Below are 26042 nucleotides of genomic sequence, written 5' to 3'. Positions count from 1 at the left end.
TTCTCTGGGAGGGATGTGGGGGCTGGTTGGTGAGAGCTGGGGTGGGCTAGGAGCCCGGATGTCTGGGTTCCCCACCTAACGAATTGGAGATCAAGGCTGACCCCAGCTTCCCCCCCCACCTCACCGGGCATCTCCCTCACAGGATGCTGCAGCCATCAGCCAAGCCGGAGAACCGCACGGTGGTGCTAGTTAACAGCCCGCGGCCCCCAGCCCCGCCACAGCGCCCCCTGCTACCTGAGGGCATGGCTCCACTACCCATCACCACCCATCTGCCCCTACAACCTCTGGGCCCCATGTTGCCGGGGCCTGTGCAGCCACCCACCCTGCCCCACCCATTGTCCGTCGCTACCTCCCTGCCCCTCCCTGCGGGGCCGGTGCTGCCCCCTGCCAGGCCCCCAGCCCCACCATTGGGGCCACCACTAGGCCAGAACAGCGCCGCCATCACAGCCACCATGCTCCAGGCACCCACTCCTACCCCACAAGGTAAGGGCCAAGGGGTTTTCCATCTGTTTTCCCCTCCCTTGATAAAAGGAAACACTCCTTGGAGGCACTGGCCCTTTGTGGGGGCTGTTAATCAGTGAGGGATGGGGTCTGTGGGTGTCACACACTCTTGCTCTTGGGGGAAATGCAAATGACCCCCTAGAGTACTCTGTCCCTTTAAGGGGTGGGCTATGATTCAGCAGGGGTGTGGTCTGTTGACACCCCCTCACCGAGGCTGTGCCTGCCCACAAGCAGTCACCCCCCCAGGGGGAAGGGCCTCTTTCCCTCCTCATAAGGGGCGGAGTTAGTGGGACAAGGGTGTGGCCTGTGGGTTCCCCAACCCCTTTCTTCCTTGGGATCCATCCCCCAGAGGCCTGGCCAGACCCTTAAAGGGGTGGGTCTATGCTTTGGGGGTGTGGTCTAGATTGGGGGTGGGACTTCCAGGTTCCTTGCCTCCATCCCCAATTAGTGGAGCTCAGATCAGGTTGGGGGAATGACCAGTGGGTTCTTCCTTTTCCTCCCCCCACTCCCACATTGGGTTTCTGCCAATCAGTGGAAGGGGTGTGGCTGGTCTGGGGGGTGGGGCTTGTCAGTCCATCTCCCAGTGGTGACAGGATGCAACTAGCTCAGGGGTGGGAACAGCTGAGTGGAACAAGGAGTGCTCATGTGCTCTTGTCCCCACAGTGCTTCCCACACCGATGCCCGTGGCCACCCAGCTGGCACCTACGGCACCTCGGCCGCCTGTGGCACCCACGCCCATGCCCGGTCCTGCCCTGAAGCCAGGCCCAGCCCCTGCCCCTGGAGTTCGGCTGGCGGGTGCCCCCCTGGGGCCCGGCGGCATCATGAAGCCCATGACTGTGCAGTCCAGTGCCACTGCGCTGCCTGCCTACAGCCTGGCCACCACCGGACCTGTGCAGCCGCCGCGTCTCCTGCTCTCTCCCGACATGCAGGCCCGTCTGCCCTGTGAGTACCCCACCCTGCCCGGACACCTGAGTTCCCACCCGACCTGAGTTCTGACCTGACTGGAGGGGGGGGGGGCTATGCCTAATTTTGGGGGGCCAGGCACCTGGGCTCTGGCTTGACCCAAGGGGGGTTGTGGGCCTGGATGCCTTGGTTCTTGCCTCACTGTGGGGACGTCTGGGGGACGTTAGGGACTTGGATACTTGGGTTCTGGCCTGATTCTTGGAGGGGTCAGCGGGATGGAGAGAGGTAGAGGCTAGAATACCTGCGTTCCTTCTTGCCTGTGGAGGAGCTGGGGGCCCGAATGCTTGGATTCCTTCTTGCCTTGCAGCTTGGAGCAGGGAGAGCCTCGTCCGGGCGCCTGGGCTCTGCCCTGACTGATTTAGAGGGCTTAGTAGCAGAAGGGGCAGGCAGCTTGGGTTCTGCCCCCCTGCATGGTGGGACTCGGAGTCCAGGGAAGTGGGCTGGGAACCAGGATGCCTGGGTTCCATCGGGGAGCTATGGAAAGGTGCCAGGAGCCTGGATGCCTGGGTTCCTTCCCAGACTGACTGCCCCCCTCCACCCCACCATTGTGCCCGCAGCCGGTGAGGTAGTAAGCATCGCACAGCTGGCTTCGCTGGCCAGCCGACCCCTGCAGAGCGCACCGGGCAGCAAGCCCCTTACTTTCCAGCTGCAGGGCAACAAGCTGACACTGACGGGCACCCAGGTGCGCCAGGTGGCTGTGGCCCAGCCCCGCCAGCTCCCAAGTAGGTAAAACTCCTGCCCGCCCAGCCCTTGCCCTCGGCCCTACCCCAGAGGTGGGCACATCGCGCTGCAGGGGTTGTCCCCACTCCTCTCCAGGCCAGACAGGGCTACAGTGGCTTGTGGAGGTCATCCCAGCTGCCATCTGTCTTTGGTCAGGTCCTGGCAGAGTCTACATGGGGGGGAGGGGGGCTCGCAACCTGGACACCTGGGTCCTTGCCCAATTTTGGGAGGGGAGCAGGGGGTTGGTGGGCTAGAGCAGGCAAGGGTTTGGGAACTTGGACACTTAGGTTGTTTGGGACTGGTGTGGGTGGGTGAGAGCAAGGGGCCAGGGTGGAGAGCCCAGGCACCTGGGTTCTCTGGGAATGGTGTGGGATAAGTGGGTGAGAGCAGGAGCTGGGAGCCCGGACACCTGGGTTCTCATCCTGCTCTGGTTCTCAGGTTTGAGCTCCCTGTCTCCTGCAGGGAACGTGGTCCACCTGGTGTCGGCCGGGGGCCAGCACCACCTCATCAGCCAGCCGGCCCAGGTGGCTCTCATTCAGGCCATGGCCCAGCCAGGTGGGCAGGCTATGCCTGGGCACCCACCCACTGCCATCCTGCCTGCCCCAGCCCCTGCCCCTCCTGCCACCTCTGCTGCTCTCAGTGTCCCCATTGCCGCCACTCAAGGTGAGTGCCTTCACACTTGGTTTCTCTGGGAGGGTTTGGGGACTAGTGGACGAGTGTGGGGTTGGGGCTGAGAGCCCAGACATCTGGGTTCGGTGTCTGGGTATGACAGTGGGGCTTGGGAGGCTTTCCTAACTCTGCTGTCCTGGTTCCCCCCACTGCAGTGCCCTCCTCCATGGTGAACAGCTCTGGCGTGGTGAAGATTGTGGTGCGCCAGGCCCCCCGAGATGGCCTGGCCCCTGCCCTGCAGCCCCCGACCCCGCCGCCGCCACGCCCACCTCCCGCCCCCGTACCCGCCACAGCCACTGCTGCTGCCACACCCCTGCCTGGCCTGCCTGCTGCTCTGGTGGCCCCGCGAGCTCCGCTGCCTGTGGCACCCGTTCCGCCCTCCCGCCTGCCTGCCCCACCCCTGGTACCCATGCGGGGCCCCGCCCCTCTCCAGGCTCTGGTGCGACCTGTCATGCGGGTGGTGCCCGCCCCTGCAATAGACCTGCCAGGTAAGTGCCATGTTTGGTATGTATCCAGTACTCCACTGGGGGACATCAGGGCTTTTTTACGTGGGGTTTCTTGCCCTGGACTTCGTGTGTCTTATAGTGGGGCATGTTGGTCCCCATATGTAACCCCCCACTCGGGGGTGCCAGGCCCCCTGTGTACTTGTGATACCCTCCCCCCCGCAAGAGGCACCAGGGCCTGGTTTCTCACCCTGGCCCCATATGTCCCTATGGCTCTGCACTAGGGGGCATCAGGTCTTATGACCCTATAACCCCCCCCCACCACCCCCCTCCCCACTAGCAGGTTCTAGGCCCCATATGTCCCCCTGACTGTCCACCCCCCTCCCCCCAAAGGGGTGCCAGGGCCTGGTGTCCCTTACATGGAGCCCTCTGTTAAGGTCATCCCCCCCACATCCCAGCCTGCTTCTTACTATAATTACTCGTTCCTTTTGAATGCATTATTCTTTGCTATTGGGAAGGAAACAGGACCTTACCCTGGGGAAGTGTGGGGAATAAGAGTAGCGAGGGGGGCCTGCAGAGAGACCTTGTCCACAGGAACATATCAGCCAGGAAGCGTGGGGGGGATCCCCATGGGTCTCAGTATTTGGGGATGTGGTCACAGTGGCTGTGTGAATTGCCCTGGCTCCCAGAACCAAAGGACAGCTGTATTTCTGGCATATAACACACACAGCTGTATTTCTGAGATATAATACACATACTTAATGATTTCTAGGTGCTTTGGGGGTGCATGTTATACAGGGGGAAACGTGCCACCAGTGAGTGAACACTCATGGCTCTGTGCTTCTCCCCATAGCTCCGATGCCAGTCCCCACAATGTCCCCTGCTCCAGTGGGGCCTCTGCCGGCTGCACCAACCCCCCTGTCAGCCCCCCGCCCCCTGCTCCCAGCATCGCCCAGCCCTGTACCCAAGGAGGAGCCCGAGATGCTGACGCTGCGCTCCAGCCCTCCCACACCGCCGCCTCCGTCTGCTCCAGTCTCCCGGCCCCGTCGCCAACCCCCGCCTCCGCCTCGCTCACCATTCTACCTGGTGAGAGCTTTTAGTGGGGAGGGGAAGCCTGGACACTTGGGTTCTTTGGGAGATGATTGGGGCTGGTGGGGTGGAGCAGAGGGGTTAAGAGCCTGAACTTTTTGGGTTCTCCGGTGGGGGGGTGGGGCAGGCTGGGAGCCTGGACACCTGGATTCTCTGGGAGTGCAAGCAGAGGTCCTGGGAGCCCAGACACCCTGGATCCCTAGGAGGGGTGTGGGATATAGGGGGTGAGAGTGGGGTGCTGGGAGCTTGGACACCTGGATTTTGTGCTGATGCCCCTGTCTGGTTCCCCTCCCCTCCACAGGAGTCACTGGAAGAGAAGCGCAAGCGGCAGAAGGAGGAGCGCCTGGCCCGGCTCTTCCGCCTCAACGAGCAGCACTGTGCCCTGGCACCTGTGTATGGCACTGAGGTGCTTCGCCTCTGTAGTCTCTTCCCCCCGACAACCCACGATCCCGAGGCTGAGGCAGAGCCCAAGGCCCCTGGAGGTGGGTGGCGGGGGGCCGGCTATGCCCACTGCTACATGGCCCAAATGCAGCGGGACCCACAGCGCCTGGCGGAGTACTGGCAGCAGGCGCCCGCCCTCAGCCGCGCCATCCTCACACCCCAGCAGAGGATCGAGCAACTTGAGGACATCATCGAACGGTGAGGGCCCCTCTCGGAGAACCCAGATGCCTGGGCTCCCAGCTCCCCTGCTTTCATTCTCCAGCCCCTGTTCCTGTCCCACAGAACCCAGGTGTTCAAGCTTCTGGTACCTACCTACACTATACCAGGAGATCCCACTTCTTTCTGAGAGCTGATAGAGAACCCAGGCATCCGGCTTTCATTCCTCTTATCCCCCTAGATGGAGAACTCAGGTGTCCGGGCTCTCAGCCCCAACTCCCCTGTCAGAGAACCCAGGTGTCCAGGCTTTCACCCCACCCCACCCCACCCTTCCCTCCCAGTGAACCCAGGCATCTGGATTCCCAGTCTTCATCTCCTTCCATCCCTCCCCCGCAGAGAACTCGGGTGTCTGGGCTCCAGACAACACCACACCACCCTCTCAGAAGTGGGAGAGAACCCAGGCATCCAGGTTCCCTCCATCTCCAGTTCCCAACTCTCAGCCCTCCCTACTCCCAGAGAACCCAGGCATTCCCCACCTCTCACCTCCCTCTCCCACAAGAACCCAGGTGTCCAGACCTCTAACACCACATCTTGTTGTCCTCCCAAAACTGGGAGAGAACCCAGGCATCCATGGTCTTGCCCCCCCTGCTCTCTCCTCCGGGTGGCTGCCCGCCCTAATGCCCTCCTCCCCCCCCTGCACCCCGGCAGGTTCATCTTCGTGCTGCCACCTGTGGAGGTTCCACCGGTGGCCCTGCACACATCACACCCACCCCCCACACTGCGCCTACGGCACCAGGCCCTGGCGGCTGCCCTGCGCCGAGAGCTGTCACCGCGAGCCCGGGCCTTGCACCGTGTCGTCTGCAACATGCGCACCCAGTTCCCTGACCTGCGCCTCATCCAGTACGACTGTGGTATGTGGGTGGGGCTACTGGGGGATTGGGATGTGGAGGTGGGGCTGGTCTCAGGAAGACGGAAGTATGACCTGTGAAGGGGAGGGGCCAGGCCTGGATGGTGATGTGGCCAATCATGAAATGGGTGGAGCCAACAGGGTAGACCTGTGGGGGCGGGAAGGAGGGGCCAGGAATTTGGGGTTGAGCTGATCTGGTAGAGGGCAGGGCCAGGAAGGTGGGACTGGGGCCCTTGTGAAAAGGTGAGAGGGGGGCCCAAGTGGTGGGGGTGTGGCCAATCTGGTGATGGGTGGGCCCAGCAGATGGGGGCAGGGCTTATTGAGTAGGGGGTGGAGCTGATCTGCCCTGGGAGTGACCAGGAAGCTTGTGGGAGGGGCAAACCTGGTATGGGGGTTGTGGCTAGTTTGTCATTGGGAGGAGCCAGGAGTTTGGAGGGCAGGGTTTATCTGGCAGGGGAGGGACCAGGACTGATTGGGCAGGAGGTGGGGCAAGTCCCACCCTTCCCCATCCCCCTGTGCCTGCCTCTGCCCAAGAAAGGCCGGGATATAAGGACAAGGATGGGGAGATATGTCTAGGCTGGCAAGTGGAGGGAGGGGCCAGGAGGTGAGGGGTGGAGCCAAGCGGTTGCTGGGCCAGAGGCCTGGGAGGCCACACCCTCTGATGCTGGCCCTGCCCCCCTGCAGGGAAGCTTCAGACGTTGGACCTGCTGCTGCGGCAGCTGAAGGCGGAGGCACACCGTGTGCTCATCTTCACGCAGATGACGCGCATGCTGGACGTGCTGGAGCAGTTTCTCAACTACCACGGCCACATCTACCTGCGCCTGGATGGCAGCACCCGTGTGGAGCAGAGACAGGTGCCAGCCCCCCGCCCAGGACCCAGGCGTCCGGGTCCCCAGCTCCCCCTGCCCTCGGCCTCGATGTAATCCACCATCCCCACTCCCCTCCTGGGGGGACCCAGGCATTTCCCAGCTCCTCTTGCTCTCGCTGCCCAGCCTGAGAACCCAGGCATCAAGGCTGACGCGGGGTCCTCTGGCAGGCGCTGATGGAACGGTTCAATGCAGACAAGCGCATCTTCTGCTTCATCCTGTCGACACGCAGCGGGGGGGTGGGCGTGAACTTGACAGGCGCCGACACTGTGGTCTTCTACGACAGCGACTGGAACCCCACCATGGACGCCCAGGCCCAAGACCGCTGCCACCGCATTGGCCAGACTCGTGACGTCCACATCTACAGGTGCCCTGGGACCCTTCCAGCCCCCACTCCCCGTCAAGGGAGCCCAGGCATCCAGGCTCCCGGGCCTCCTGCTCGTAACCCCCAGTCTCCCAGCACTTAGGGAGAGAACCCAGGCATCTGATTAGCCTACCCTTCTGTAACCCATCAACCTCCCAGCTGTGGCTGGGGTGGGGGCGGGTGCTGTGCCCAGCCTGCCAGATCCTTGTTATCCTTCCACAGCTGGAGAGAACCCAGGTATCCAGGCTTCCAGTGCCCCCCTTGTAATCCACTTGGGAAGCCTGGATTCTCTCGCCTAGCTAGGGGGCCTCCCAGCTCCAGGAGAGAACCCGGGTGTCCAGGTTCCCAAGTCTCACTGCCCTAATCCACCAGCCTTCCAGCCCTGTGGAGAGAACCCAGGCATCCGGACTGTCAGCCCCCACTCTGGGGAGAGAACCCAGGAGTCCTGTCATATAACATGATGCCCCAGTCCTGCTATCTACCCCCTCAGCTTGGCGGGGGGTGGGGAGGTGGGGGCGGTACCTGGGAGTGGTCTGCCCTGCCCCAGGTCCTGGTGCTTAAATCTGCGTAGCCCTAACCCATTTGTCATTGGAGGAAACCATAACTTGGCCCTCAGGTTTCTGCAGAGCTCTGGTGGGTGTGACCTGCACCCCACACAGGTTTAACTCCGCCCCCCTGCTGTTACCCCACCCCTAGGCTGATCAGCGAGCGCACAGTGGAAGAGAACATCCTGAAGAAGGCCAATCAGAAGCGCATGCTGGGGGACATGGCCATCGAGGGCGGGAACTTCACCACGGCCTACTTCAAACAGGTGAGGTCCCTCCCTGGGGAACCCAGGCGTCCAGGTGCCCAGCTCCCCTGCTCTCACCCCCCCCAGCCCCCATTCCTCTCCCAGAGAAACCGGGCGTCTGGGCTCCCAATCCTCTCAGCCCTCGTCCTTCTGTGAAAGAACCCAGGTGTCCGAGCTCCTGGCCTTTCCTGCTTTCATCCCCATCTCTCCTGGAGAATCCAAGCTCTCCGGCCTCCATCCTCTCCCCCACCCCACCATGCCCCTCCCCAAGACCCCAGCCCTCCCTGCTCTCACACCCCTCTTCCCTCCCATCTCTAGGGAAGAACCCCGGTGTCCTGCTGAGCTTGCTTTACCTCCTCCTCTTTTACCCCCTCATGAGCAAGTTCCACCCCCCACCCCCGCCTTGCCCCCCTCTGATTGGTGGTGTCCGGCTGTCTGTCCTTAGCAAACAATTCGGGACCTGTTTGACATGCCATTGGATGAGCCAGTCCGCAAGGACGGAGACATGCCGGCCCCCACACCTGAGGATGAGGACGATCCCGTAGCCACCAAACAGACACAGATCCTGGAGCAGGTGTGGACCGGGTTGCAGGGGGCTGGTCTTTGGGGGGGGCGCTCTGTAGCCAGGCAGAGGGGGTTCTGCGGCTCGGTCATGGGATTTGGGGGTGGTCTGTAGGTCCCAGTTGAGGGCCTAAGGGGTGGGGGTGTGCCATGTCCAGAGTGGGGTTGTGGCCCAGAGGCAGGCTGTGGGCCCAGGCCCGAGGGGTGGGGGTGGGGGGTGGGTACAGAGACAGCTGAGAGGGCTGGGGGGCTGGGGCCAGCTGAAGCAGCCTGGGGTTGGCTGAATGGGGGCGGGGAGGAGGCAGAGCACAGGGGGCCAGGCCACAACTTGGCAGAGGGGGGCACTGCACTGGGGTGGGGTACGAAGGGTGTAGGGGCCAGACTGGTCCCAGTGCCCAGTAGAGCATGAGAAACGGGTGTGCCCCAGGCTTGCTGGTGCCACACCCTGGGGATCCTCTGCCACCACCCCCCAGCCTGGCGAGTGCCAGTCAGTCCCGGTGTCTGCTGCCGTCCCCTGGCCCCACTCCCTTCCCAGAGAACCCAGGCATCTGGGGTCCTATTCAGTCTCCAGCCTGCCACAGCTCCCTGGTTCTGCTGTCATGTAGGCTGGCAGCAGGGACCAGTGCCTGGTGCCCAGGTGCCTGGGTTCTGGGTGGGTGGGTGGGTGGGTGGGCAACCCAGATGCCGGGGCTCTGTGGTGGGGTGTGGGCTGGCCCGGACGCTGGGGTTCCTTCTAATTGGGCTGTGCGTCCATGTGGCAGGCGCTGTGCAAGGCGGAGGACCCCGAGGACATCCGGGCGGCCACACAGGCCAAAGCGGAGCAAGTGGCCGAACTGGCTGAGTTCAACGAGAACATCCCACTGGACGCTGATGACCGGCCCCCACGCGACGACGATGAGGAGATGTCCAAGGCTGAGCAGGAGATAGCTGCCCTGGTTGAGCAGGTGCACCTCCAGACGCCTGGGTTGTGTGTGGGGGTGTATTTGTGTGTCTGTTCTGCATCCCCGGGCTGCAAGTGTGCATTGGTGGGGCCCAGATGCCTGGGTTGTGTGTGTGTGTCTGTGTGGAAGGGTCCTTCCTTGAACACCTGGGCTGTGTGTGCGCTGGGGGCGGGCCCAGACACCTGGGCTCCATAGGGGTGTGTGGAGCTGAGATGGCCTGAGGAGGGTAAGGGCCCGGGGGCAGGGGTGGACACCCAGAGTATGGGGCCCAGGTTCCTGGCTTATGCGTGTGTTGGGGGACCCCAGATGCATCGATTTGGGGGTGGGGTAGAATGTCCCGGGAACCTGAGTTCAGCATGCATGGGGTCTGGGCTCCCCTGCTCCTCCTGGAACAGGCACAGGACCTGGGCGCCAGCCTGCTGGCTGACTGGTCACTTCTCCCCCGGATAGCTGACGCCCATCGAGCGCTACGCTATGAACTTCCTGGAGGCCTCGCTGGAGGACGTCAGCCGCGAGGAGCTCAAGCAGGCTGAGGTGAGGCCCCACTCCCGCTGCCTCTTGCTTCCTGGGCATGGCGCGGTGCCCGCGGCTCCCTCTGTGCCCCGTGGCACCGCCCACTGGCCACACAGCACCAGTCTCCCAGGCTGTCGGGAGCCTCTGGCTCCGGGCTCCCGACCTTTCATGGAGACCACATGGTGCCCTGGCTCTGCCTCCTCAAAGGTGCCGGCTCCCCCACCTTGGCTCCACTCTGAACTCATTTCCCCTTGTGCCCCACCTCCTTCCTTCACAGGCTCCGCCCCCCTGAACCCATGTGTCTCAGCATCCCCCACTTTCTCTTTCTTGGCTCTGCCCCACAGGCCCATCTACCCCAGATTGGTCCCTTAGCCCCTATCTACCTATCATGCCACCCTCTCCCTCAGCTGGCTCCACCCCCAGAAACATCTTTGTCCCGTACCCTGGGTCTTCGCTTCACCTCCACACACAGCTCCGTGCCTTGGTTCTGCCACCGCGCCCAGGCCTACCTCAACCCCCAATTGGTCTCCATTGACCCCAGCTTCTCTGCCCCCACCCCCAGGAGCAGGTGGAGGCTGCCCGGAAGGACATTGACCAAGCCAAGGAGGAGGTGGTGTTCAAGCTGCCAGCCGACGAGGAAGCTGGGTGTCTGGGCGACGAGGTGGCCCATGCCAAGAAGAGCAAGAAGGCCAAGACACCCGCACGGGCTGGCCTTGAGCGCACTGGCACCCGCGCCAGTGAGCGCCTGCGGGGCTCCCGCCTCTCCCTACGCGAGGCTGAGGACGCTGCTGAGGCCCCCCCGCCCCGTGGTCCTGTTCTGCGGCCTGCCCGCGGCACCCGGCAGGAACCCGAGGAGGCGGGCGAGGATGACCTGCCCCTGGTGGCCCAGCACACGCGCAGCGCTGCCGTACGCCGGGACGAGACCCGCCGGGCCACGGCCAGGGCCCCGGGGGTGGCTGACAGGACCCCCCAGCCACGTGCTGCTGCTGCTGCTGCTGTCACCACAACCCACCGGACAGAGGCACCCAGGCCAGACCTAGGCAGTGGGGATAGGGCTGTACGTGCCATGCCAGCTGACAGAGCCCCCCGGCCAGCTCCCCCTAAACCAGACCCTCTGGGTGGCGGTGACCGGGTGCTGCGGCTACACCCACAGAGGACCGACAGCACCGGGGATAGGGGCCCCAAGCGTCTGGAGCCTGAGAAGGAGGGCGTCCGGCCAGTGTCGCCGCAGCTCCCAGTGCCTGAGACGCCATTGCCCAGGGAGGATGTGGCCCCAAGCTGCCAGGCACCAGAGGCTGCTCCTGAGCAGGCCGTCATGGAGCGGTGTCCTGCCTCAGAGACGCCACCTGATGAAGCACAGGGGGAGCCCCAAGAGCCGGAGCCACCGGCTCCCAGTGTTGTGGCATCCCCTTGCCTGCTGGGTGAGCCCGAGGTCCAGCCGGCCCCCAGCCCCCCTGAGGCACCCACCGGCCCTGAGCACAACGGCCCCCCACCCTTGCCCCCACCTGATGCTGCCATGGAGCCGCAGGTCCCCGTGGAGGAGCCGCCAGGAGACCCGGCACCAGACACGGCAGCCACGGCCTCGTCCTCAGGCAGCCCATCGCCAGCCAAAACTCCGCCGCGGCGCCGCACCAGTGCCGATGTGGAGATCGGACAGAACCACCGGGGCCAGGACGGGCCGGCTGCCAAGGTCCTGCGCAAGCTTCCGGGCCGCCTTGTCACGGTGGTGGAGGAGAAGGAGCTGGTTCGGCGCCGGCGCCGCTGCCACCGCAGCACCCCCATGGCCCCCTCCCAGCCTGAGCTGCCCACCGGTGCTGTGCTGAGCCCCAGCGGCAGCTCGGCCCACAGCATCTCAGAGCCTGAGCTGTCACCAGCCACCAAGGACCCACCACAGCTCCGCGACCTCCCTGCTCGGCGCCGCATTGAGCTGGAGACCCGTGGCGGCACCCACCCCACCAAGCCTGAGGAGCCCACCCCGCCGCCCCCTAAGCGGAAACGTGGCCGTCCCCCCAAGAACCGCTCACCCGAGCAGGCGGGGAAGCCATCCCCTCCCACCCAGGACCCAGAGCCGGCATTGCGGGGCAAGGGGAGCCGTGCGGTTTCGCCCCGCACCAAGGCAGAGAGCAGTGAGGCAGAGTCGCCGCTAGAGAAGCGGCGCCGGGGGCGGCCCCCCAAAACCCCTGCTGGCCCCCCAGAGTCACCCCCCAAGCGCAAGCGCGGCCGCCCCCCCAAGAACCCAGCCTCACCTCGGCCCGCTCCAGCCTCCGACCGTGACACCTCGGCTGAGAAGGAGTCGGCTGCCCCCAAGAGGCGCCGCAAGTCCCCCGGCGTTGCGGCCGCCGACACCGGGAGCTCGTCCTCCTCAGAGGATGGAGAGGGGGCCGTGGGGGTGGCGGCGCCCACACGGGCACAAGCCCGGGCGGCATCGTCGGGAGACAGCAGCGCCTCGGAGGCCCCTGCCCGCTCCACCCGCCGCCGACCCGGCAGCCTGGTGCCACCCCTGGAGCTGGATCACCCACGGCGCCGCCCGCCCCCCCGCCCCTCGGAGGACGACGACGGCGACTCGGAGTCCTCGGAGCCCAGTGGGGACGAGCGGCCACGGGCCAAGTGTCGGCCCCGGCGCCGCCGGCCTCCGCCCCGGCGCCCACCCCGTGCTGACCGTGTGCTCCGCAGCGCCCGCCCCGTGCCGGCTCCCGGCACCAGAGGCCGCAAGCCCAAGACGTGACCGGCTCCAGGAACGGACTGCGTGACCACTACTTGAAGGGCCAGGGATGAGTCGCCTCTCCCGGCCTCTCCTCACTCCTATGGACAGCTCCGGGCACGGGGGGCTGGGCTCTAGCGCCTCCTGGTTCTTTGGGTTATTTTTTACTCCCTAATACCCCTGGCTGGGGCAAAAACAACCCCCTGCCTTGATTTCTACCCCCCTCCTTGATTTCTACCCCCTCTCCCTTTTTAACTCAATCTGGGTTTTTAAAACATGGCGACCAAATTTGCAGGACCCCCTCCCTGGCTCCCCACTACCCCCACCCCTTGTTTTCTCCAGCCCCGGAGCCCAGCGGGTGGTGGCGGTGCTGCCACGAGGGGGTGGGGACACACTAGGGCATGGCACGGGGATGTGGTGGGCCTCTCTTCCCCTCTTACACATGCACACACTTCCAGGTGTCTGGGGGATGCACACACTAGACTTCCAGGGTGCGTGTCTATTTGCACGCTTACCGTGGGGTCTGGGCTACATATGTACACATCCATGTGTCCAAGGGCCATACATACACACTCATGCACATGGATTTCCAGGGTCTGTTCACACACTTACCTTGGTGTCTAGGTCCTGCACAGACATCTAGGTATCTAGGGTGCATGTATATGCATGCACACTTACCTAGGGGTCTGTTCTCTGTTGCTCGCACACATACCCCTAGGGAGCTAGGCCGCACGCAGTTGAGGTGGCTTGGGGGACTGACAAAAAGTCCAGGCATGTGGGAGACGGGTGCAAAGGACACAGATGGATAGACAGTTGTACACACACCCCCGCACATGATACACCCGTGTGTCTGGGCTGGAAAGAGACCTATAAAATGTAAAGCATCTGAGACCTGGACCTCGGCTCCCACACCCCCTGTGAGCCCAGGTGTACGGGAACTACATGCACACGCCTTCAATCCAGGTCCTTAAGACACAAACATACCCCTGAATCCAGAAAGTCGGGGTCCACACACCCACACACACCCTGCTGCCCCCAGGTGGCCAGGGTCTGTACACGCACCACACACGTCGCTGAACCTGGGTGTCCGGGACGGACATGCGTGTGCATGTGCGTGCACACAACCAAGATGGTTGGGGAACACTCCTGGAAAGCCCCAACTTCTCGGAGACAGACACCAGCCCCAGGCATCCGCCCCCTGACCCCCAGAGGACCCAGGCGTCCGGGCCACACGTGCCGGAGGAGCCACCCTTTTTAACGACGGACGTTCTCAGCCCTCGGCTGGGCTAGCCCCCCCTCGGTGTACAGCTCTCGATGTAAAATAGGTTCTTTTGAACATAATCTATGCAAAGGTTATTTTGTATAGGGGAGCACAGCTGGTCCCCCAGCCCCCGCCGTGGGGGGGTGGTGGCCGGTCTCTGGGGGGCGGGGGGCCGTGTTCCCGCGGGGCTGTCTTTCCTACTGAAGCATGTTCAGAACTTGTACAGAGGTGCGATGTAATCTTTCTGCCGGATAATGCTATGAATAAAGTGTTCCAAAAAAAAAAGAGGAAGGCCCCCCCCCCCCCCCCCCCCAAAACTGCCAGTGGGTGAAGTGTGGCCAGCTCTGGGGCGTGGCACAAGCACAGGCTGCGTAGAACAGCGAGGCTGGATTTGCAGCCAGCTCTGGGGACCAGCAGCCACAGCCAAGGCTGCCCTGGATGCCATCCCATATGGCGCCTCCTATGTGGTGTTCCATATAAGGGCAGCCTCTACCACTGGCTCTGCCATATAAGGTCAGGTTGTACCACTGGCTGTGCCATATGAGGGTTATGGCTATGTGCCATATAAGGGCACGCAGAGGGGCTATACCACCTGGCTATGTCATGGCCAGGCACTCCCCCACATGCCATATAAAGGTGCTGGGGGGGGTCATACCACCTGGTTATGGCATAGAAGGGCACTCGGGTGGGTTGTACCACCCCCACGTGCCTCAAGGAAATTTGGAGGTGCTGTACCACCTGACTGTCATGAAAGAGCACTGAAGTGGGTCACACCACCCTGTGCATGCCATAGAAGGGCATCCAGGTGGGTCATACCAGCCCCTGGTGTACCACATTAGCGCATTTGGTGGGGTCAGCGTACCACCTAGCTGTACTATATGAGGGCGTTTGGATGGGGTTGTACCACCTGGCCATGCCACAAAAGGGCACTCAAGTGGGTCATAACACCCCCACGTCCCATATAAGGGCATTTGGATGGGGTGCCACCTGGCTATGCCATTAAGGAGGCACTCAGGTGGGTTGTACCACCCCCACATGCCATATTAGGGCATTTGTACAGGGTTGTACCACCTGGCTGTGGGCCATACCACCCCCGTGTGCTATACAAGGGTTGGAAGCCCATGGCTGTGCCACATGAGGGCACCTGGAGGGATTGTACCACCTGCCATGCCACGTGGGGGGTGGAGGTATTTGGACAGGTACCACCTGACCATGCCGTATAAGGGTATTTGGTGGAGTCATAGCACCTGGCTGTGCCATATAAGGGCGTGGAGGGGCGGGCTCAAGTTGACTCCCCAGCACAGGAATGCGCGAGGACCGGTTCCTGGGGGCGGGGGCCCCCAGCCCTGCGCCCAACCCAGGCCAGGCCCGAGCCTGTGTGAACCCAGGATCCCTGCTCCACCCCGCAGCCCCCGCCCGCTACCAGGCAGCCGGGCTCTCCGCCCTCCCCACCCCGGGGAGCCCACCCACCCGCTCCGAGTCCGACCGCGACCCCGACCGTGACCCGGGCAGCACCGAGGCAGGAGGGAGGCGGCCGGGACATCCCCCCCACAAGGGGCCAGGTGAGAGACCCTATCTCCTTCCCTCCCCTCCCCGCAGGCAGAAACACGATGGGTGGGGGCTATGGGGATACCCCCCCCCAAAAGGCACCACCCCAGGGTTCCCCTGGTGCCTTGTTCCACTCTGCCGTTCCCCACCAGCTCCACCCCAGAGCTGGTCGCATCACAGCAGGTGACGGCCCCGATGGGGGCCAGGCCGCAGCCCCCACCCCTACTTCCAGAGAACCCGGGCATCCGCGTCCCCCCTTCCTCTGACTCTGTCTCCCCCGCAGCCGCCAGCTCCATGGGAGAGGGGGCCGAGAAGCCGTCCCCTGGCACAGAGACGGCCGTGATGATGGAGGTGGGCCCCTCCCCGCAGCCCACCCCGTGGCCCCGCACCCTGCGGGGCCTGGCCGTGGCCAGCATCGTGTGCGGCTGCTCCTGCCTTGGCGCCCTGGCCCTGGTCTACGCTGTCAAGGTCAGGGGGATGGTGGGCGGGGGGGGGGGGGGTCTCGGCGGTGGTGGGGGTGACCCGGGATCCAGCTGACTCTGCTCTCCCCAGGCCAATGAGAAGCGCAAGGCGAAGGCCCCGGACGCAGCGCTGTGGGCCCGGCGCTCGCTCCGCCTCTCCCTGCTCAGCATCGGGCTGTGGGTCTTCCTGCTCCTCCTGCTGCCCCTGCTCATCTACCTTGTCTCCTACCTCCTTGCCCGCGCGGAGTGACCCCCGTGCCTGCCACCACCGCCGCGCCCACCGCTGGGATCCAAGAGTCGGCGAAGAGTCGGCTGAGAGGGCGCCCCGCCTGCCCCGCACCTCTGAAGACATGAGGGCTGCCTGGATGGCTGACTCTGGACTTGCAATGGGGCATGGATGACCATGGGGGTGGGGGAAGAGAGTGCCGCGGGTCAGCTGGACTCCAGGGAATCATGGGAAGGTGCAGGGGCTTAATCTGAGGTCCTGCTGAAGGGGTCTGTGTTGGAGAGGTTGGCGGAGGCGGCCCCCGCCTGGGCCCAGGGCAGGCGGTCGCTGCTCCTAAGCGCACACCTGACCAGAGACGCTCCCTCTCCCCCACCCTTAACTCCTCACTCCTGCCACGGCCCTGCCCCTCACCCAGGCCTTACCCCGCACCACTTCCCCTGCCCCGCCCCGCCCCGCCACCCCATCACCTACTGTGACGCGGGCCGCCACCTGTGCCCCCTGCCCCTGCCCACCACCCTGCCCCACTACCCCTGCCTCCACCTCCAACGCCTACCTCCACACCCAGCCCACCCTGCCCCCTGCCCCTGTTTGGCCCCGCTGTGACCTCGGCTGACCCTGGCTGGGGGCGAGGAGGCCTGGCCTGGCGCCACGCGGGAATAAAGCGCACAGCCGTGGACTGTGTGTGCGTGTACACACGTGTGTGCACACGTTGGGTGCCTGGGACCCACGGCGGGGGGGTTCTCTCCCCGCTGCCCCATGCTGGGGGGTGCCAGGGTGGTGGTGGAGGGCCCCCCCCCCCGAACCCCCTTGACCTTTGACCCAAGGGGACTCTCTGACATGTGACCTCGGCCGAGGGCACGTGGCCTGTCCGGATGGGGAAGATCCCGGGTAGGGTGGGCCACGTGGTGGGACGCCCCGCGCCCCATAACACCACGTGACCAGGCTGCCTCACGTCATCGTCGTCACCCTGGATACCCTTCTGATTGCCCCCCCCCCCCACTGGCCCCTTTAAGAACCCCCCTCTCATTCCCCATTGGCTGGTGCCCTCTCCGCTCCTGGTTGGCTCCGTCCCCAGCCCCGTCCCCCACGGGAACGGGTTGGCTCCTGAGCCCGCCCATCGCCCGCGTCGCCCAGCAACCGGCCGCTGTCAATCACGGCCGGCTCCCGCTTTCCAATAGCTAAACCCCACCCCTTTCCCTTCCGCGGCATCACCATTGGCTGCCGCCGCCCCTTCCACCCTTCCCATTGGCTGCCTTCCCCGGCACTAGGGCGGCGGCACCGCCCTTCCCCCTGCTCGCCTTTGATTGGCCCGTGCCTCTCGCCCCAATTCCCCTCACGTGGGGAGGGCGCGGGCCAATCAGGGCCGGCGCGGGGGGGCGGAGCTTAGAGGCCGGCTGGAGTCTAAGGGTCTGTGCGGGGTTCGCGGGATTCCCCGGGACGGGGGTCCTGTGACGTAGGGGAGGGGCGGGGATCCCCTACGGGGGGTTTCCTGGAAGGGATCCCCTTAAGGGGGATATTTGCGGGGGGGAGTAAGGGGCTCCCCGGGGGGGAGCTGGGGATACAGGGGAGGGGCGGGGATTCCCCCCAGGGGAGGGGGTTCCGTGGGGGGGGGTGACCCAAGCTGACTCCCCCTCCCCCACAGGCGCAGCCCCCACCCGCGCGCGGCCATGACGCGGGACGTGACGCCGGAGGACGAGCTGCCCGACTGGGCCGGCGCCCGCGACTTCTACCAGAAGTACGAGCCCAAGGACGTCATCGGCAGGTGGGGGCGGGGCTACCGGGATCCCCAGGGGTGGGGGCGGGGCACCCGCATGCCTGTCCCCGCACGAGCAGCGCCTTGCGTCCACGCTGTCGTGTCCTTGGCTTCACGGGCGGCGCAGCACGGTGCGGGGCCGCCGTCTCCCCGGCGCGTGGGCACGGGCGGTGGTGCTCACGTGTCCTTCGCGTGTCGTGGGCCACCGTGTCCCCGGCGCGTGGGCACAGGCAGTGGTGCTCACGTGTCCTCGGTGCGGCACGGACCGCCGTCTCCCCGGCGCGTGGGCAGGGGCGGTGGTGCTCACGTGTCCGCGGCGCACACAGGGGCGTGAGCAGCGTGGTGCGGCGCTGCGTGCACAAGCCGTCGGGCCGGGAGCTGGCGGTGAAGATCGTGGAGCTGGCGCCCGAGCACTCCTCGCCGCAGCAGCTGGAGGAGGTCCGCGCCGCCACCGCCAAGGAGGTCGCCATCTTGCGCCAGCTGGCCGGGCACCCCCACATCAGTGAGTTGACCCGTCACCTCCAACCCCAGGCACCCCGTGCCAGTGACCGCCCCGACATCCACCCCTGACCTTTCTGAACACGGCCGTGTGACCCTCGCGGCTGTTCCTGGGCATCCCCATGGCAGCGTGTGAGCTCTGACCTCATAGGTACCCCACATCTGTGAGCGACCCCTGACCACCTGGGACCCCGCATTTCAGTGGGTGATCCCTGACCTGTGACCTCCTGGGCACCCCTTCATCCCTAAGTGATGCCTGATTTCTGACCCCCGAGCCCTTAGGCACCTCTGTGTCAGTGAGTGACCCCTGACCTCTCTGGGCATTAGTGTGTGATCCCCTCCAACCCCCTGCATCAGTGACTGACCTTTGACCCCAACACTTGCCCTCTCTGGGCATCGAGTGACCCCCTGACCTGCATCAGTGACCTCTGACCCCCCTCAGCACCTGTACATCAGTGCATGACCTCTGACCCCGACCTTTGGCCTCTCTGGGCATCAGTGAGTGACCGCCAGGTACCTCATCTGGCCCCCCCCATAGCACGGAACTGGGCCCAGTATGGCCAGACTCCCTGGGTGGGGGGAAACTGGGACCAGTATGGTGGAGGAACTGGGGTCGCACCTCACGGCACCCTCTCCCTGCAGTCACCCTCATCGATTCCTATGAGTCGGCCACCTTCGTGTTCCTCGTGTTTGACCTGTGAGTACCTGCCCCTCTCACCCCTTAAATAGCCCCCTTAAATGCCCCAGGGTGGGGGCAGGGTATGAATTTTTTCTTTGAAAAAATTATCAAGGCTAAGTTCATCATGGGGGCACAGAAGGGAATTGGTGAGTATTTATTCACCAAGGTGCCCCCGGGGGTTACAAGAAATAATGGCCACAAGCTAGCAGAGAGCAGATTTAGACTGGACATTAGGAAGAACTTCTTCACGGTTCGAGTGGCCAAGGTCTGGAACGGGCTCCCAAGGGAGGTGGTGCTCTCCCCTACCCTGGGGGTCTTCAAGAGGAGGTTAGACGAGTATCTAGCTGGGGTCATCTAGACCCAGCACTCTTTCCTGCTTATGCAGGCGGTCGGACTTGATGATCTATTGAGGTCCCTTCCGACCCCAACATCTATGAATCTACGAATAAGACCAGCAGCCTTGAGATGGGCGAGACCATAGAGATGCCTAGCAAAGAGGGGCCAGAGTGCCTACAGGGCCACACTATGGTGGTGGTGGAGGTTGGAATTGCCCCTGTCTCTGGAAGGGGGGTCTTATTCCCCCCACCCCGGCTAATACCCCCTCCTCTATTGCCCCAGGATGCGGCGAGGGGAGCTCTTCGACTACCTGACCGAGAAGGTGACCCTCAGCGAAAAGGAGGCCAGGTAAGCGCCCCCCACACTCCCAGTCGCCCCTTGCTGGGCAATTAGGAGGAAGTGAGGCAAGCCCTGAGCGCTGTCATTGGGTGGGGAGCCATAGAGATGCCTGGAGGAAGACGTACCAGAACGTCCCCTCGTGGCACCTACAAACCACCTCCACTTCCACATAGCCCCAGCTTGTGTCCCCCTGATCCCTGAAAAGCCCCCGGCTGGGGCTGGGGCTGGGGCTGGGGCAGGGCCAGGAGGGTCCTTGTGGTCAGGTTAGCCAAGATGCGACCATAGACATGCCCAGGGGAAGACATACCAGAGAGTCTGTCCCTGCCCAAGACCTACTGGGCTGTACTTTGGCACCCCCAGGGTCCAGGGGTGGGACTGCACCCACTCCTTTTCATGGCCCAGCCAAGAAAGAGAACATAGAGATGCCCAAGGGGGAAGGAAGACAGGCCAGAGAGTCCCTTCCCTGCTTGAGGCCTACAGGGATGGTCATTGGTGCCCCCTGGTGGCCAGGGGTGGACCTGTGCCCCCTTTTTGTGTCCCGGCTAAGAAAGAAGAGACCTTAGAGATGCCCAAGGGGGAAGGAAGACGGGCCAGAGCGTCCCTCCCCTACCTGGGTTCTAGGGGGCTGCCCCCCAGTGGCTGTGGCAGGCACTGCTCCCGCCCCATCTCCCCTCCCGCCCCGCGCAGGGGCATCATGCGGGCGCTGCTGGAGGCCGTGAGCTACCTGCACGCCCAGGGCATCGTGCACCGCGACCTGAAGCCCGAGAACATCCTGCTGGACGAGGAGCTGCGTGTGCGCCTCTCCGACTTCGGCTTCTCCTGCCACCTCCCGCCCGGGCAGCGCCTGCGGGGTGAGCCCACGGGTTGGGGCGCCGGGGGGTGGCCTGGCTCAGAGGTGGCAATGTTGGGGCGGGTAGATCAAGGGATTTGACACCCAGGGGACCAATGACTTGGCCGTACGGGTCCCAGTCCCTCCCCCTCCCCCCCCCCAAACTTCCCAGTCCATACTGGTCTCATGTTGCCTCTCCCAGGATTCCCAGTTCTGTGGCTCTACCAGTCCCAGTTCTCCTAACCAGGGATCCCAGTCACCTGGCTGTGCTGGTCTCAGTCTCCCCAGATGTACTAGTCCTAGTTCCCCCCCTTCCAAGAGTCCCAGTTATGTGGCCATATTAGTCCCAGTTCCCCAGCCATACTGGTCCCAGTTCTTCCCCAAAAGAGTGTCAGCTCCCTGGCCCCACTGCAAACAGTTTCCTAGCTATACCAGTCCCAGTTCTGTGGCATTGCTGGGCCCAGTTACCCAGCGATGCTGGCTCCAGTGGGCAGTGGCGGGTCTCAGGCCCCTCCCCCTGCTGGCTCTGACCCCACCCCCCTGCCCCCCAGAGCTGTGTGGGACCCCCGGGTACCTGGCCCCTGAGATCCTCAAGTGCTCCATGGACGAGACCCACCTGGGCTACGGGCACGAGGTCGACCTGTGAGTGACCCCGCCCCCATGGGCAGGGGGTGGGGCCTGGGCAGGGGGCGGAGCCACCTGGTGGTAGAGGGTGGTGCTGCAACTCTGTGAGAGAGCCCATTTGTGTATGGGGGGGTGGGAGAAACCATTTGTCCATGGGGGGCATGTTGGGAGAACCTGTATGTCCATGGGGGCTGTTGGAAGAGCCCATTTGTCCAAGGGAGGGGTTGGGAGAACTCATCTCCGGGGGGGAGCCCATCTTCTGATCTGCTGGGGGGGAATGGAAGAAGCCATTTACCTATTGCAGGGGAGGAATTGGGAGATCCTAACCAAAGAGGTGGGAGGGTCCATCTGTCCAGGAGGGTGGGGGCACTGCGAGTCTGACTGCTGCGGGGTGGGGGCAATGAAAGAAACCATCTGTCAGGGGAGGGGGATTGGGAGAGACCATCCACCCATTGGAGGGGGAGTTGGGGGAGTCCATTTGTTCATGGGGGGGGTGTTGGGAGAGCCCATCTGTTTGGTGGGGGGAATAGAAGACACCATTTACCTGTCTGAGGGCAGGAGGGATGGGAGACTCCATCTGCCTATCTTGGGAGGGGGAGGCTGCCAGAACCCATCTATCCTGGAGGGCAGGGAGGTTGGGAGAGTCCATTTCTCTGCCCCAGGGGCGGTTGGGAATAGAAGAACCCACCTAGCCAGGGAGGAGGGAGGTTGGGAGAGCTCATTTATCTGTTGGAGGGGGGGATGTGGGGAGAGCCCGTCCATTTGTGGAGGGGGGCAATACAAGATACTATTTATTTGTCTGTTCCGGAGGGCCCATCTGTCCAGGAGGGTGCAGGAATTGGGAGAGTCCATCTCTCTGTCCTGGGGGGGTGAAAGAGTCCATGTATCTGGGGAGGAGGGGGGTTGGAAGGGCCCATCTCTTTGTGGGGGGGGTTGGGAAAATCCACGCATCATGGCTTGAGGATGAGATTGGCTTGGGATAGCCAATGTGTCCTGTCTTGGTGGGGGGGATTGGGAGAGCCCATGTATCATGGCTTAGGAGGGGGGCAGATGGCCCCATGTTGGTCAGGGCAAGGAGGGGGGTGTCCTACTCCTTCCCCTCCCCAGCAGGCAGGTGACATGTCCGCCCGGCAGGTGGGCATGTGGCGTGATCTTCTACACGCTGCTGGCCGGGTCGCCGCCCTTCTGGCACCGCAAGCAGCTGCTGATGCTGCGCATGATCATGGAGGGGCGCTACGCCTTCGGCTCCCCTGAGTGGGATGACCGCTCCGAAACCGTCAAGGACCTGGTGAGCGCCGCCCCCCCTCGGCATCCCCCTCCGCATCTGTAGGCAGAATGGGCTGGCCCTCGTCCAATCCAGCCCCCCCCATGCACCAAACGGCTGAGTCTTGTTCTGATTTCCCCCCCTCCCAACCTGCAGAATGGACTGGTCCTGCCTTGATGTCACCCTGCCCCCCAGTACAGAGAGGATTGGTCTGTCCCTGGTCTGCCCCTTCCAGTGCAGAGTGGTTGAGCCCTGTTCCAACCCCACCCCTGCAGTTATAGAATGGATTAGTCCCACCCTAAGACGCTGCCCCTTCCCTGCCCCATGAGAAGTGGGGTGGCTTTACACTGATCCACCCCCGCAGTGGGTTGGCCCTGCCCTTGCTCATCTCATTCCCCCTCCTCCAAAATGAATTGGGTCTTCCCTGGGTCCCATCCACAATGGATCAGCCCAACCCTGGATCCCTCCTCCCGACCTGCCCCCCGGGATTGGCCTAACCGTGTCTCTGCAGCCCCTTTTCCCATTCTGTGTGGTTCAGTCCAGCATTTCCCCTGTTATGTCCAAGCCCAGTGGGTCAGTCCAATTTGGATCCCCCCCTCCCCCAATCCCAGTTCTATGGATTGGTCCCCATCTCCCCCAGAACGGATTGGGCCCCCCACACACCATGTCCCATCCACAATGGATCAGGCCATCCCTTCACCCCTCCCGTCCAATCCCCAATGGATTAGTCCAGCCACGAAACACCCCCCCCCCCATGTCTCAACCCAATGGATTGGTCTCCATCCCACCCTCAGATGGGATCAGGACCACCCCACCCCAAGTCCCAACCACAATGGATCAGCCCAGGCCTGGACCCCTCTTCCTGCACCACCTCGTGTCTCATCCCCAATGGATCAGCCCAAGCTTGACCCCTCCTCCCCCCCCACAATGTCCCAAACCCCATGAATTGGTCCCTATCCCCCCCCACAAATGGATCAGGACCCCCCTGTATCCCATACACAATGGATCAACCCAGTCCTGAACTCCTGTTCCTGCGTGGATCAGTCCTCCCCTGCCCCCAGCCACCCCTTGGCACAGACATGACCCCCCCGCTGCCATGCCTGTCCCCCCAGATCTCGAAGCTGCTACGGTTGGAGCCGGCGGAGCGGCTGACGGCGGAGCAGGCCCTGCGCCACCCCTTCTTCCAGCGCTGCGAGGGCCGCGAGGCTCTCAGCCCCTTCCGCCGCTTCCGGGTGAGCCTCGGTGCCCCCCGCGCTCCCCGGGGCAGTGGGCTCTCCCATGGGGCTCCCTCTCCCTGGGTAATAGACTCTCCCATTGCTCCCCACCACCACCACTAGGGCTGTGGACTCTCCCCGGGTTGGTCTCTGCCATGTTACCTCCCATTGGCTGGGGTTGGTCTCTCCCTCCGTGGGCTAGAGCTGGTTTCTGCCAGCTCCCCTCCTCTGGGTTGGTTTCTCCCATGGCTCCCCCCCCCCCCCCCCAACGGGTTGGTCTCTCCTGTGTGTGCATGTCCATGTGCCACGCGCTGACGGTGTGTCCCGCGTGGCAGGTGGCAGCGTGGGTGGCGTGGGCTGCTGCCGGGCTGTGGCTGGGCCTGCGCCGGGCACGCCAGGCACCACGGGAGCAGCTGCTGCGCGACCCCTACGGGCTGCGGCCCCTGCGCCGTCTCATCGACGCCAGCGCCTTCCGCCTCTACGGCCACTGGGTGCAGCGTGGCGAGCACCAGAGCCGGGCCGCCCTCTTCGAGACCCGCCCCAAGGCCCTGACCCTTGCGCCCACGCCCCCCAGCCCCCCTGCCATGGTCACCACCACGGGCCTGGGGCCACGTTAGACCCCTGCCAGGGTAATGGGCTCTCCCGTGCATCGCCCCCTGCTCCTTGGAGCAGTGGGCTCTCCCATGCCCACTTCACTAGGCCAGTGGACCCTCCTATGGGACCTCCCCACTCTGCATTAGACCAATGGACTCTCTTGGGGGTTCTCCCCCCGCCACACTGGACTTATGGACTCTCCTGGACTTATGGACTCTCCCATGTGTTCTCTCCCCTGGGTCAATGAATTGTCCCACATGCCCTCTCTACTCATGAGTCCAATAGCTCTCCCATGGGTTCCCCCCCACTGGGGCAATGGACTCTCCCATGGGTCTCTGCCACTGGGGCCAATGGACTCCTTCCATGATTGCCTCCCCCCCTCATTGAACTAATGGACTCTCCCACGTCTTCCCCCTCCCCTGTGCCAACAGATTCTCCCATATGTCTTCTCTACTCAGACCAATAGGCTCTCCCATGGGTCCCCCCACACTGGGGCAATGGACTCTCCCATGTGTCCTTATTAGACCAACAGACACCTGTGTCCACGCCCCCCAACTTGGGCAGTGGGCTCTCCTGTGACCCCCTGCAGTAGGGGGGGGGGCAGCTGGAATCTCCCCTGGGGCATTGGGGGGGGGGCGGCACTCTGCTGTGCTGATTGTACCTGCTCCCCTCTCCCTAATCCTCACTGGACTGATGGACTCTCCCATACTCCCTCCCCCCCCACTTTAGACCAATGGTTTTTCCTTTGGCTCCCCTCTTGGGCTAGTGGACTCTCCAATGGATCCTTCCCCGCCTTATTACACCAATGGACTCTCCTGTGGGTCCCCCCGTCACTGGGCCAATGGACTCTCCCACATGTCCTCTCTACTCAAGACCAAGGGACTCTCCCATAAATTCCCCCCCCCCCCCACACACACACACACACACACACACACAGGGACAATGGACTCTCCCATGGATTGTCCCTACCCCTCTTTGGACCAATGGACTCTCCTGTACCCCCCCTTTAGAACAATGGACTCTCCCATGCCCCCCACTGGGGCAGTGAGCTCTCCCGTGCCCCACCCCACAACCAATGGGAGGGAGTGAGGGCAGGTGGACTCTCCCATGGGGCGGGGGAGGCTCTGCTAAGCTGCTAATAAACATGCCTCTGCCCCACACTGGCCTGTGCTGCCTCCTTGTGGGTTGGAGGGGGGGCAGGAGGGGATTGGGGGGGGAGAGCAGAGAGCTGGTCCTGCGGGGGGCAGATATGGGGTGGTGGTTGCTAGGGCTGGAGGGGGGCATTGGAGGACAAGGTATCGGGTGGGGTCCCTGGTTTGGGGGGCAGTGTATGCGTGGGCCAGTCCATGGGATGGGGGGCAGGTCTTGGAGGGACCCTGGAGCTGGAGGAGGGGGCAGGAGATGGGCTAGGCCATGTGGCACATCCTCCTTCCCCCGGGGCATCTCTATGGTCTCTTCTTTCTGGGCTAGGCCATGAGAAGGGGGCGCAGTTCCACCCCTGGCCCCCAGGGGCACCAGTGTGCAGCCCTGTAGGTCCCAGGGAAGCAGGGGGACTCTCTGGCACGTCTCTCCTAGGGCATCTCTTTGGTCCTCTGCCTTGACTGGCCCCAGCCGTGGGCGCAGTTCCACCCCTGCCACTGAGTGGTGCCGTAGCACAACCCTGTAGGTACTAGGGAGGGCACTCTGGCACTTCTTCCTTGGGGCATCTCTATGGTTCTCTCTTTGGCTGGTTCAGCCAGGAAGGCCCACCTAGTAGTTCGGGGGCTAGGTATGGAGTGCAGGGGGGGTTGT

At 63.8% G+C, this 26042-nt stretch overlaps 3 protein-coding genes across 7 annotated transcripts in view; all 3 read left to right on the top strand.

Annotated features, from left to right (window-relative positions):
- The window catches only part of SRCAP (Snf2 related CREBBP activator protein), a 33195-nt gene extending 19229 nt beyond the window's left edge, over positions 1-13966 (top strand). For 3 of the 4 annotated variants that reach the window (XM_059731392.1, XM_059731391.1, XM_059731393.1), the window contains exons 20-34: positions 143-483; positions 1165-1443; positions 2022-2186; positions 2623-2847; positions 3009-3341; positions 4150-4382; positions 4687-5024; positions 5691-5893; positions 6574-6743; positions 6926-7122; positions 7816-7930; positions 8355-8483; positions 9232-9414; positions 9862-9945; positions 10487-13966. In XM_059731392.1, the coding sequence (XP_059587375.1) occupies positions 143-483; positions 1165-1443; positions 2022-2186; positions 2623-2847; positions 3009-3341; positions 4150-4382; positions 4687-5024; positions 5691-5893; positions 6574-6743; positions 6926-7122; positions 7816-7930; positions 8355-8483; positions 9232-9414; positions 9862-9945; positions 10487-12649 (5158 nt within the window). In that variant the 3' untranslated portion in view covers positions 12650-13966. The remainder of the gene's footprint in view (positions 1-142; positions 484-1164; positions 1444-2021; positions 2187-2622; positions 2848-3008; positions 3342-4149; positions 4383-4686; positions 5025-5690; positions 5894-6573; positions 6744-6925; positions 7123-7815; positions 7931-8354; positions 8484-9231; positions 9415-9861; positions 9946-10486) is intronic. The other variant, XM_059731394.1, reaches the window with a different exon arrangement.
- Positions 13967-14184: 218 nt separating this feature from the next.
- TMEM265 (transmembrane protein 265) lies at positions 14185-16812 on the top strand. The gene is made up of 3 exons (XM_006265172.4): positions 14185-15448; positions 15718-15902; positions 15987-16812. The coding sequence occupies exons 1-3, from the start codon at positions 15193-15195 to the stop codon at positions 16143-16145; spliced, it is 600 nt and encodes a 199-aa protein (XP_006265234.1). The 5' UTR covers positions 14185-15192; the 3' UTR covers positions 16146-16812.
- Positions 16813-16887: 75 nt separating this feature from the next.
- On the top strand, positions 16888-25411 carry PHKG2 (phosphorylase kinase catalytic subunit gamma 2). Of its 2 annotated transcripts, none has more exons than XM_059731499.1 (10): positions 16888-17528; positions 17764-17883; positions 18201-18376; positions 19015-19069; positions 19670-19735; positions 20414-20577; positions 21107-21197; positions 22314-22467; positions 23556-23675; positions 23993-25411. In XM_059731499.1, the coding sequence occupies exons 2-10, from the start codon at positions 17789-17791 to the stop codon at positions 24272-24274; spliced, it is 1203 nt and encodes a 400-aa protein (XP_059587482.1). In that variant the 5' UTR covers positions 16888-17528; positions 17764-17788; the 3' UTR covers positions 24275-25411. The 2 variants fall into 2 exon arrangements, with proteins under 2 accessions (XP_059587482.1, XP_059587483.1); XM_059731500.1 differs by lacking the exon at positions 16888-17528 and adding an exon at positions 17553-17574.
- Positions 25412-26042: the final 631 nt, after the last annotated feature.

Source organism: Alligator mississippiensis, chromosome 7 (genome assembly GCF_030867095.1).
Source record: "Alligator mississippiensis isolate rAllMis1 chromosome 7, rAllMis1, whole genome shotgun sequence".
NCBI lineage: Eukaryota > Metazoa > Chordata > Crocodylia > Alligatoridae > Alligator > Alligator mississippiensis.
This window is presented reverse-complemented; position numbering and strand designations above follow the sequence as displayed.